We start from the raw sequence: 12,487 nt of genomic DNA, 5'->3' as shown, positions 1-12,487 counted from the left end.
GAGAGGTCTCTTCAGCCATAGCTGGTCCCCTACTCTGCTGTGGAAACGCCACAGTACCCTACAGTGGATTCCGCAAGCTCACTCCCTCCTCCGAGTGGCCTCCTTAGGAGAGGAGGCCCATCAAAGCACAGGGAGTGCCTGGGTGGGGTGGCCTGCCTGCGTCCCTGCCAGCAGCCCCCTCCTGCCGGCATGTGCTTTTCTAACTCACAGGAGTGCTTGAGGGTTTCTGTTTTTTTTTTTCATGTATACTTCTACAAATAAGGATAAAAAGGCACATATTTGTATTATATAACTATTCACCTGACCATCTAAAATAGAAATCTGAACTTATTTTTATTAATAGAGGCTTATTAACAGATTTTATACACCGGGGATCTACAGAAGTTTTATTTAAGAAAAGGATTAAACAGTAGGGAACATTTTATAACTACTGACTTAGACCACCATTTTCCAGGTAAGTGGGTTCAGGGAGGGGCAGAGGCTTCTGACCATGACTCAGCCCCAGTGGCTCCCTTGTCTCTAGGGAGTGGCAGGACCGCCCACGAGCTAGGGTTACCCTGACCTGGAACTTGGGCTGCTCCAGTTTGGAGGTGCTATGGATGTATGGTGTGTGTGGGGTCAAGGCCTGCATCAGGGAGGTGAGGTGACCTGAGGGCCTGGTTTGAAGCAGCCTCACGCACTGGGCCTGTATCTGAATCTGTTTTAATCAAGTTCTTAAATGTCACGTTGGTACCACACAAGCCCCTAGAGTTAACAGACTGAGCGGCCTGAAAGACAGCCTGGAGGCTTGACCCCCTTTCCTGCTATTAGGCCTCTTACAGCCTCTTACAGCCTCCCCACCTCCACCCCCACCCCCACCCCCTTGCCTTTGCCCTTGCCCTTGCCCTTGCAAAGAAAGAAAGCCAGGCAGGAGAGCAGAGGCCCAGGGTAGGATAGCGAAAGGGCCAATTTAATGAGAAACTACAAACAGGCCACAGGAGCATGCAGTGGCAGCGCAGAAACCGGGGTGGGGGGGGGGGTGGGGCAGCGGCAGGACGCAGCAGTCCACGTGAGCAAGTTCACAACAGACCATTTGGGAAACCCAGGTGGGCGGGCTCAGGTCCCAGGAGAGCTGGCATCCAGGAGGGCATGTCTGCCCCCAGGGCTGCTCCTTCCGCCCAAGAGGGCTTGGCAACAGTGAGGTGGCTGGTGCTCACAGCCCAGCACATACTGGGATGAGAGTCAAATGGAGTGCACTGCAAATCCAAGCGTGCCCCTGGGAGCCCCTTCTCTGCTATCTCCCGTCATAGCTGGGACTCCCCAACCACCGGCTCATGGTCATCTCCACACATAGTGAGGAAATGGTGTAGACTAGAGGTCAGACGTGGGCATTTCTCTCTGGCCCAGAAATGCAAGGTTTAATAGAGGCAGGACCAAGACAGGGACTGCACACACAGACGCAGAGGGAGCTGGGCAGGGGTGAAAGGTGAGCTCTTCCTTCTCAGCTAGCCAAGGCCCGTTCACTCACCACTGCCCCACTGTGGACTGTCCTCTCTACTCCACAGCAGGCTGCAAGGGGCTCTTGGGCACTTGGGCAGGTGTCAGAGTTCCTGGGTTTCGATACCTGAGAGTTCTAAGGACCTGAGCTGGCAGCTATTCCTCCTGACCTTCATGCCTTCCTCTGGCTCCAAGCACAAAGTTACAGGGACACAAATCCAGGCCTTATGAGCCCCACCTGCTGGGGTCCACCTGACCCAGGTAATGCTCCACTCCCAGCCCCGGAGCTCAGAACGACTATGCCAGGGCCATAGGGCCATCTACGGACCACTCTCCTGGTGGACACCCTGGCCCACGGGACCATGGGACCAGCTTCGGCTCTGGCTGCTTTTTGGTCCCAGGGAGAATGAACAAATCAGGACCAAACCTGCACATCAAGATAGAGAGGGGAGAGCCCTAGCAGGGAGACGTGTGAGGAGCCCCTTCCAGCTTATCATCCTGATCACTGATACCAGCAAACCAGCAACATACAAGCTCAGTGCCATCCACCTGCTGACCCTTAGCCTTAAATCTGACAGAATTTTTGCCAGAAGATTTTGCACAGGGAAGGACAAGGCAAAGAGAATACACACGACTTCCTGGGGACGGTGAAATGCTTCCAACCCCAAGTGGGAGTGGGGAGCAAAGCACAGGGTACCAGACTGACAAGCAGGTGGGGAGTCCTGAGTTCTGGTTCGGTTAGCACAGGCGCTTGTAGGTATAGATGTAGGCTTTGCAGTTGGGGCACGTGTGTGTCACGTCCTTGAAGTCGTTGATCAGGCAGGGGATCAAACAGCAGCCCAGATCACATCTGAATCAGAAGAAAGGTAGAGACAGAATGAGCCTGGAGTGGGGGGAGGAGACGGGGGGACTGGTTTCCAGAGGGCCTGGCGCCTGCAGGCCGGACGTGCACCCAAGCTGGCCCCCTCCACATGCCGCAGGCCCATCATGCCACCTACCCCATGAAGCAGCAGAAGAAGCCCAGCACGAAGTTCATGAGGCCGATCTCGTAGGAGATCTTGGTGGTGACAGCTTGCTGGCAGTGGGGACACACTGTCTGCACAGGTGCGCCTTCGAAGATCTCGCCCTGCAGCACTGTCACTGTGGTGGCAGCCCCTGAAGGGACTAGGACTGTGGCCGTGTGGCCCCCTGGGCCAGGATAGGGCCCCGGTGGGTAGGGCCCTGTTGGGTAGTAGCCCATGGGTGGGTGGGGTCCTGAAGGTGGGTAGAAACCTGGAGCAGTGCAGAAGACAAAGCAAAGGGGTCAGTGACTTGCTGCAGGTCCAGGCAGGAGAACAGCACCAAGGCCCCAGGCCTCTGGCCCCCAGAACAGGCAGGCTGGGCCTGTTCAAGGGGACATCCAGTCTCCCAGCCCTTCGTGATCTGCAGCTCTGTCCATGGTGGGGAGAAGCCACAGCATGGGTGGCTGTGACTGAGGGGACTTTCCTGGGCCAGCCCTTCTGGCAGGGCTTGGTACAGACCCTTGTATGACACCTTTCTGAGACCGGGCCACAATCAGCCTGAGCTCCATGAGGGCAGGGGCTGGTTCCATGGTTTGCAGTAAACACCAACACAATAGCTGATGGCTCCTGGGCTGGTTGGTTTCTCCTGCTCGGGGGGGTGGGGGGGGGTGGGGGGGTGGTGGGGGGAGTGTCCCTTCCCAACCTACCTGGAGGCATGTAGGCGCTATCTGCATTCACATGGGGGGGTACGAAGCCGGGCTGAGGCACTGGGTGACCCGGTGGTTCATAGGGTGGGGGGCCAATGTCTTCTGGGGGCAGAGGCATGCCTGGGGGGGGCTGCATCACAGCTGGGGAGGTACGTCCTGGACAGAGAGAAGAGAGGCGGAGAGATGGGTCAGCTGGAGACATCTTAGGAGCAAGGCTGGCTGGACTGGTGGCAGCTTTGGGAATCAGATGGGGTTCAAGGGCTGTTGTCCGGAGTGGGGCCCCGCAGGTTCAGAGGGCCCAAACCAGCCCTCAGGTGGGGGGTTGTGCTAGGCATTGAGTGCCAGGGATCCTCAGGGGCCTTAAAGCCTACCTGGAGCGGGCGGGGTTCCACTTTTCTCTAGAAGTGGGGCCGTGGGGCCCCCAGGATAAGGAGGGGGTGGCTCATTAGACATCTTCACTGCTTCTCCTGGACCTGGGGGGAAATCCAGAAGTGAACTGAGCTCCTAGCCAACGTGCACCCTAACCTGGCCGGCCACCTTCAGCGCCACCTCTGCCTGAGCCCAAACACGTGCAGGCCGCGCTGCCCTCACCTTGCCCGGCGTTCAGGTGAGCCTCTGGGCTCTGGGAGGGGCAGGGCTGAGGGGTTGGGGACCGAACCCTTCAGAATTTGCCCCCACCACCCCCTGGGTAACCCACCAGAGCTGCCATCCTGCCCACCTCTACCCTCATGGGTCCAACCCTACTTCCTGTGGGACCTGGAGAGCTGGAGGGCAGAGTCAGGAAGCAAAGTCCAGGGAGAGGCAGCCCCCCAAGTCCAGCAGCCCTGGGGACAGCCTCTAGGGCTGGCTGCCACATGTACAGCTCCACCACTGGGCCCCCTCCCCGCTGTCACTGAGTAGGGACCCAGCCGCCCTCGGGCAAGGCCTGCTTGTGATCTCGTTGTGGGATGGGGTCCCTCTGCCCAGGAACGACCTCAGAGTTTTTTTGTTTTGTTTTGTTTTTTACCTTAAATCCTGGTTCTGGGTCAAGAAAGGTGGGCAGGTAAGCCTCCTTCAAGATCTGGCTGGGCGCAACTGGCAGTGGTTACAGGAGCTGTCTGAGGGTAAGGGAGAGCAAAGGCGCGCACCCTCAGCCCTGAGCCAGGGCTGACCCCGAGCCCCCTGGCTGCCCTCTGCAGCTGTCCCAGGTCATCTAGTAGCCTTCCAGGGTAGCCATGCCTTCCTCCCCAGGGGTCCAAGACAAAGCTCCCTTCCCACATCCCCAGCCCCTCAGCCCACCGTGCGCCGCTCCCCACCCCCACCCCGTGACCATCAGTTCTAAGGCCAGAGCGGCAGGTGGGGGGGGGGGGTGCTCGGGGGGGGGGGTGTGTGCTCAGGGCCAGTGCAGATGGCCGGGGCTCGGGCTAGGCCCCCTCTTGTTTGGGTGGTTGGTTGGGGGTTGAGGAGAATGGGAAGGAAGAAGATAATCTCGCTTTTATCATTCACCAAATTCACTGAGCACCAGCTCCTTGCCCTGGGGTCCTGGTCTCCCTAAGCTCCTTTCACTGTTACTTAAGCATTAGGCAACAAATTAATAGCGCTCTGAAATGGGATTCAGTTGCTTCTTTTTCAATGTAAAGAAATAATATGCCCAGGTGAAAAATCTAAAGAGTGCTGAAGATATACAGTGAGAGGAAGTCTCTCCCCAGTCTAGCCCCTTCTTCTTAGAGCCCTCTGTAGTAAGGAGGGGGCACTCCAAACAATTAATTCTGCCAGGGAAGGAGAAGCCTGGAGAGTTAAATATAAAATTTAATAAATCAGAGCTGCCGGGCCAAAAGGAACCAAGTCCAAGCTCTCGGGTTAAATTAGAAAGTAACATGACTTTCTAAGAACAACTAAAGGAAATGGATCACAAACATAAATGTAAGAGCTATAAAACTTTCTTAGAAGAAAGCAGATGTAAGTTTTCATGACCTTGGGTTAAGCAATGGCTTCTTAGATATGACACCATAAGACAAGTATTCGGACTTCATCAAAATTAAAAACTTCTGAGTTTCAAAGGTGAAGCACCAGAAAGTGAAAAGACAACCTACAGACTGGCAACAAAGCTTTACAAATCATGTATCTGTTAAGGGACTTGTCTTATTTTGTATATATAAAGAATTCTTACAACTCAGTAACAAAAAAACAAAACTAAGTGAAAAACGGGCACTGAACTGACATTTCCCCAAAGAAGATACCCAAGTGACCAATACGTACATGAAAAGATAACTCAACACGATTAGCCATTAGAGAAATGTAAACCCAAACCGCAATGAGATAACATGTCACACCTGCTAGGATGGATATTTAAAAAAAAATGCTGGAGAGCTGTGGAGAAGCTGGAACCCTAACGCGTGCTGGTGGGAATGTACAGTGGCACAGGTGCTATGGGAAGCAGTCTGGCAGTTCCTCAAAAAGTTAAACACAGACACAACATATGACCCAGCAATACCACTCCTTGATATATAACCCAAGGGAAATGAAAACCTGTACACAAATGTTTACAGCAGCACTATTCATAGAAGTCAAAAAGTGGAAACAACCCAAATATCCAATTAATAAATGGATAAGTAAAATATGTTATATCCAAACAATGGGATATTATTCAGCCATAAAGAGATGAATGAAGTTCTGACACACCCTGTAACATTGTTGAACTTTGAAAACATCATGCTGAGTGAAATAAGCCAGACAAAAAAGGCAATTGCTGTATAATTTCATTTATAGAAAATATCCAGAATAGGTAAATTATATAAAGACAGAAAGCAGATTAGTGTTTGCCATGGGCTGGGGGAGCTGGAGGGAATAGAGAATGACAGCTAATGGGCACAGAGTTTCCTCTGGAGAAAGTGTTCTAAACCTAATGTGACAATGGTTACACAACTCTGAATATACTAGTAACTACTGCATTCTACACCTTGGATGGGAAAGTGTATGGTATGTGAATTCTATCTCAATAAAGCTGTTATTAGAAAAACCCAAACTGCATGATTCCACCCCCCTAAGGCGGCCCATTCTATGGCCGTCCCTCCCAGGCTGTAGGCACAGGCACCGCTGTTTACATAGAGGCGCGGCCATGGCAGTGTAAAAATCCCTCTAATGCGGTGTCACACGTATTTGCCGCATCTTGCACAGACCCCATGACCATCGGTTTAATGTTCTATGAGAGAGGTCTGTCCCTGCTTACTTGACCATTCCTATATCCTTCAGACATCTAGTGCTGCCTTCATTTCTGCTGCTTTCATAAAAAAGAGGGAACACTTTTGGCTAAAGCTTGGATTATTTCCTTGGGTTAAACCTGCCAGAAGTGAGATTCCTGGGCCAAAAGGCAAGAACATTTCATGCCTTTGTTAAAAGATGATGTCACTTTATGCTGCCAACTTTGGAAACTCCTGCTGTAGTCACTCATCTGTAGCGTTATAAGAGTACTTGGGCGGAACATTTTCTTAAGTGTTGATCAACTAAATTCCCTCACCTATGAGCTGTCTACTCCTCATCCTTTAAGGACATGGAACTGAGAAAGGAAGGGGTTTGCCCAAGGTCATCTGGCACACGGAGCACACCTAGGCCTAAGGACTCTAACGTGGCTCTCCCTCTCCTGCTCTTGGGGCCAATTCCAACAGCTCTGTTGAAGAGCAGGCTGTGGCAACACCCCCCAGTGCAGCCCAAGTCTAGGTGGGATGCGGACTGAGGAGGCTGCATGTTGCCCTGGCTCTTGCCTGTGCAGGGGTTCCAGAGGCTACCACAGGAGTTCCCATCCAGTTCTGGCAAGTGTGCGAGCTGGCACGGGGTCTTGCCCAGGCCGCTGTCAGCCCCCAAGGCGCCTTACTTCCAGCTGTGAGGTGCTGGTTTTATAGGACTAGGCTGCTGGCATGTGCCTCAAACTCTCATAACACCCCCAGGTGGGAGCCCTCTGACTGGCCTGGACTCACCCAGGGGAGCAGTCAGGTGGTGGGATGCCCCAGGCAGCCTGGAAGAGCAGCAGGCAGCCGCTTAAGCATGAGGAGATTCTCAGAGGGAGGACCCTCCTGCTCCCCTCTCCCTGCTGAACCACCACTTCAAGTGTGCACACGTGCATGCACATGCCTCAACTCTGAGGATGTAGATGCTGCCCGCCTTTTCATCAAAATGAGACTCCTCGAGTGCAAACACCCTACTCTGAAATACATTCTTAGGCTTTAAAGGCTTCCTCATTGTGCTGGTACAAGCCCTGCACACAGGTATAGTGTTCCTTGGTGTCCCCCAACCCTGGAGCAGTCCTCTGTCCCAACAGCAGATAGTGACAACTGCACAGGTTGCTGGCTGACGCACCGGATCCCGTGGTCCCTCCTGGCCTTGACTTCATGCTGCAGAGCCCTGCTGAGGCTCGGGAGGACAGGACCCCACCCACCCCCAAATCTCCAGCCTCGTCCTATACAGAGACTGTGGTGCAGCGCCTACCAACAGGAAGGAGAGAGAGGGTTCTGAAACAGCTCAAGAAGATTTTTAGAACACAAACACCATTTCACCCAGCACCTCCCAACTAAAAAATATGTATATAAAGAAGTACCACCACAAAACTGTTGATTACAGTGTAATAAAACCACAGCCCAAGAAAGAGGGCCCAGTGTCTGAAGAGACAAATGGCCAACAAGCCTGTAAAAAGATGTTCCAGAGCAACAGCCATTAGGGAAACACAAATCCAAGCCATAAGAAACACCACCTCACAACCACAAGGAGGGCTGTTATGTGAAAAACAACCAACCAACTGAACAAACAAAAGGGAACATACGAGTTGGCAAGGATGTGGAGAAAGAGGAACCCTCTCGTACACGGCAGGAGGGAATGTAAAATGGGGTTGACCTAGCAAGTCCACTCCCTAATCTACACACAAAGAAAGTGAAACAGGGACTCACACAGATACTCACCCAATGTTCACAGCAGCGATACTCCCAATAGACAAAAGGTAGAAAGAACCCAACTGTTCATCAGCAGGTGGACGGAGGAGCACAACACAACGGACTACGACACGGCGTAAAGAGGAAAGAGGGCCTCACCCAGCCAGCACAGATGAACCCTGATATCGTGTAATGTGAAATCAGCCGGACGTAAAAAGACAGGTATTATACGATTCCATTTATACGAATGCCCAGAATAAGCAAATTTATGGGGGACAGAAAGTAAGTTAGAGGTTACCAGGGGTTGGGAAATGGGAAGCTGTTTAATGGGTACAGAGTTTCTGTTGGGTGATGAAAAAAAATTTGGGGAACGGATGATGGTCATGGTAGCACAATATGGTGAATGTAATTAATGCCACTGCATTTACCTTTAAAAATGGTTAAATGGTAAATTTTATGTCATGATGCCAAAATAAATATATAAAAAAACAAGAATGCAGCAGTCTTAAAAATCATATTCCAAAGCATAACAGTTTTACAATAAAAAATAACACTCTTCAAATTAAGCCACAAACACCAAAGCCAAATCTGAAAGGGTAGCCATACCAACTCTTCAGGGAGCCTCTCGTGTCACAGTGCTGGACTGCCTGGCGGGACACGACAGGGTGGAGCTGTAGTGATAACCAGTCCAGGCTGCTGGGCGGGCCTCAGGGTGGAGTCCCTGAAGGAGCCCCAGGAGAAAGCTCACCTGCCCACGCCTGGGGCTGCAGAGTCCAGGCTTTACAGAGTGAGGACCTAGAGAGAGAACCCTGACACCTTTGTAAAACGTGAAGTTCCCTGGATGCTTGCCGGATGAGGTGTCCTATCCTGTGCGGAGCCCTATCCAAGTCTCCCTCAGGGCAGCCTCTGGGGAGGTCCTATGAATGTCTCCACTGTACAGGGAAAATAACAAGGTTTTCTTCTGAGCCTTAAATTCTTTTTACCCAGTTTCAGGCATGGCATCAGATGCTTGGGAATATCACATTAGCCCTGGATAAAAGCAGTGTACCCCCCACTCCAGCCCCTATAGTGCAATGCTGGAAGCCAGTGGTCCTTGGGGAGACAGAGCAGATTCCCAGAAGCTGAAAGTCTGAGCTGGAAGTAGAATGCGTGTAGGACGGAGGCCTGGATTACTGGGAATCACCCTTTCCAGTTACAAGGGCCTTGGAAATCAAAATGACAAATGAGATAAAGGTTCTAGGGTTGATTTCAGGTTGAATGGGGACTGATCTGGAAGAAGTGGTCCCTGGCTTTTCCCAGAAAGGGTGGCAGTGTGAGGCAGGCAGCTTACAAGTGCAAAGCACCACTGTTGGAGGGTTCTACACAGTCTGAGAGGGAAATCAGAGCATGGAGAGCAAGTGCTGGGGGCCCCAATAGCTGCTGTGGGCTATGCAGCTTCTCCATGCCGGTCGCTTTAATATCATCTGCCTGCTTCCTTGAGGGGATCAGTGAGAAACACTTAGAAATGCTGGGAGCCTCAGGGACAGAGAGGAGCTGGCAGGTTCAGGAGAGGGAGGCCCTGAGTGGGGAGAGAGGTAAGCCAGGATGGGCCTGCAAATGCCCCTTGGTTTCCCAGTCACTCTCTAGTACAGGGGAAAGAATTTCCCCAAATTCAAGCTCGTTGATAGAAAACAGAGCTAGGACGGCAAAAACAGAGCTAGGAAGGCAAGAGCAAGGAGCTTTGGAGTTGGACAGGGGCCTGCACCTCAGGCCTTGAGGGACCCTCGCTGCACCTTGAGGCGACCAGAGCTGCCCTACCAGGCTGCTGGGCCATCAGTGACAGTGGCTGCCAGATAACCTGGTACAGGAGGGTAACAAGTATCGGGCGATGACAATATTCTGGAGTTAAGACAGTGGTGATGACCTCATAACTTTGTGAACATACTAAATAAAAATTACTGAATTGGAGACTTCCTGGAAGATGGCGGCTTAGTAAGATGCGCGGATCTTAGTTTCTTCTCCAGGACACCTACTAGGGGAGTAGAAACGATACAGAAAGCGCCCAAAGCCACAACAGAGATAAAAAAGACAGCGTACCCCATCCTGGAACGGCTGGCTGGCTGAGAGAAGCAGCTCGGGTGAGATCGCCGAGGCGCGCGGGCCTTACCGGGCGGGGGTGGCAAGCGGCCGGAGTTACTCCCTTCCCCCTTCCCGGGCCGGCTGGGAGAATTGGAGAGGTGGTCCCCTGAAACCAAGGCGACTGGCGCCCACACCACGCGCAGCCCCCGGACCAACTGAGAGAATTGGACTGGAAACCCCCAGGCCGCGGAGAACGGTGACCCCGTGACTCCCGGGGAACGTGCACTCTCTCGGGCGGGCCGCTGCCGCTGGCGCCCTCCCGCCACGCTTGTTGCCCAGGGCCGACTAGGAAATTCGGACGGGCTCTTTCCCTGGCTGCGGCGACCAGCAACCCTCCCTGCGTTCGGACCCCGGGCCGGCTCAAGCGCTCAAGCCGCTTCGGCTAGCGAACCCCCAGGACGGCGAGAGTTTTCCAAAGTTTAAGGTCCCACAGCACCTTTTACTGGTGGGACCCGCAGACAAACGTGTGCCACGAGCGCCACCTACTGGGCAGGATAAGAAAAACAGAACCCAGAGATTTCACAGAAAAATATTACAACCTTGCTGGGTCCAACACCAAGAGAAATCTGAATAAATGCCCAGACGCCAGCAGCAGAAGATAACTGTCCACGCTCAAAAGATTGAGAATATGGCTCAGTCAAAGGAACAAACCAATAGCTCAAATGAGACACAAGAGCTGAGACAACTAATGCTGAATATACGAACAGAAATGGAAAACCTCTTCAAAAATGAAATCGATAAATTGAGGGAGGACATGAAGAGGACATGGGCTGAACATAAAGAAGAAATAGAAAAACTGAAAAAACAAATCGCAGAACTTATGGAAGTGAAGGATAAAGTAGCAAACATAGAAAAAATAATGGATAGCTACAATGATAGATTTAAAGAGACAGAAGATAGAATTAGTGATTTGGAGGATGGAACATCTGAATTCCAAAAAGAAACAGAAACTATAGGGAAAAGAATGGAAAAATTTGAACAGGGTATCAGGGAACTCAAGGACAATATGAACCGCACAAATATACGTGTTGTGGGTGTCCCAGAAGGAGAAGAGAAGGGAAAAGGAGGAGAAAAACTAATGGAAGAAATTATCACTGAAAATTTCCCAACTCTTATGAAAGACCTAAAATTACAGATCCAAGAAGTGCAGCGCACCCCAAAGAGATTAGACCCAAATAGGCGTTCTCCAAGACACTTACTAGTTAGAATGTCAGAGGTCAAAGAGAAAGAGAAGATCTTGAAAGCAGCAAGAGAAAAACAATCCATTACATACAAGGGAAACCCAATAAGACTTTGTGTAGATTTCTCAGCAGAAACCATGGAAGCTAGAAGACAGTGGGATGATATATTTAAAATACTAAAAGAGAAAAACTGCCAACCAAGACTCCTATATCCAGCAAAATTATCCTTCAAAAATGAGGGAGAAATTAAAACATTCTCAGACAAAAAGTCACTGAAAGAATTTGTGACCAAGAGACCAGCTCTGCAAGAAATACTAAAGGGAGCACTAGAGTCAGATACAAAAAGACAGAAGAGAGAGATATGGAAAAGAGTGTAGAAAGAAGGAAAATCAGATATGATATATATAATACAAAAGGCAAAATGTTAGAGGAAAATATTATCCAAACAGTAATAACTCTAAATGTTAATGGACTGAATTCCCCAATCAAAAGGCATAGACTGGCAGAATGGATTAAAAAACAGGATCCTTCTACATGCTGTCTACAGGAAACACATCTTAGACCCAAAGATAAATATAGGTTGAAAGTGAAAGGTTGGGAAAAGATATTTCATGCAAATAACAGCCAGAAAAGAGCAGGAGTGGCTATACTAATATCCAACAAATTAGACTTCAAATGTAAAACAGTTAAAAGAGACAAAGAAGGACACTATATACTAATAAAAGGAACAATTAAACAAGAAGACATAACAATCATAAATATTTACGCACCGAACCAGAATGCCCCAAAATACGTGAGGAATACACTGCAAACACTGAAAAGGGAAATAGACACATATACCATAATAGTTGGAGACTTCAATTCCCCACTCTCATCAATGGACAGAACATCTAGACAGAGGATCAATAAAGAAATAGAGAATCTGAATATTACTATAAATGAGCTAGACTTAACAGACATTTATAGGACATTACATCCCACAACAGCAGGATACACCTTTTTCTCAAGTGCTCACGGATCATTCTCAAAGATAGACCATATGCTGGGTCACAAAGCAAGTCTTAACAAATTTAAAAAGATTGAAATCATACATAACACTTTCTCGG

The 12,487-nt window shown here is 50.4% G+C and overlaps 1 protein-coding gene across 6 annotated transcripts in view; it reads right to left on the bottom strand.

Annotated features, from left to right (window-relative positions):
* Positions 1 to 928: 928 nt before the first annotated feature.
* CDIP1 (cell death inducing p53 target 1) overlaps positions 929 to 12,487 on the bottom strand; it is a 43,858-nt gene continuing 32,299 nt past the window's right edge. For 4 of the 6 annotated variants that reach the window (XM_077141952.1, XM_077141953.1, XM_077141950.1 and 1 more), the window contains 5 exons: positions 4,191 to 4,281; positions 3,556 to 3,657; positions 3,185 to 3,340; positions 2,475 to 2,748; positions 929 to 2,326 (listed from right to left, as the gene is read on the bottom strand). In XM_077141952.1, the coding sequence (XP_076998067.1) occupies positions 2,215 to 2,326; positions 2,475 to 2,748; positions 3,185 to 3,340; positions 3,556 to 3,637 (624 nt within the window). In that variant the 5' untranslated portion in view covers positions 3,638 to 3,657; positions 4,191 to 4,281 and the 3' untranslated portion in view covers positions 929 to 2,214. The remainder of the gene's footprint in view (positions 2,327 to 2,474; positions 2,749 to 3,184; positions 3,341 to 3,555; positions 3,658 to 4,190; positions 4,282 to 12,487) is intronic. The other 2 variants (XM_077141951.1, XM_077141955.1) reach the window with 1 other exon arrangement.

This window comes from Tamandua tetradactyla, chromosome 23 (genome assembly GCF_023851605.1).
Source record: "Tamandua tetradactyla isolate mTamTet1 chromosome 23, mTamTet1.pri, whole genome shotgun sequence".
Classification (NCBI taxonomy): domain Eukaryota; kingdom Metazoa; phylum Chordata; class Mammalia; order Pilosa; family Myrmecophagidae; genus Tamandua; species Tamandua tetradactyla.
The sequence above is the reverse complement of the archived record's forward strand: the minus strand, read 5'-3'. Positions and strand labels throughout refer to the sequence as shown.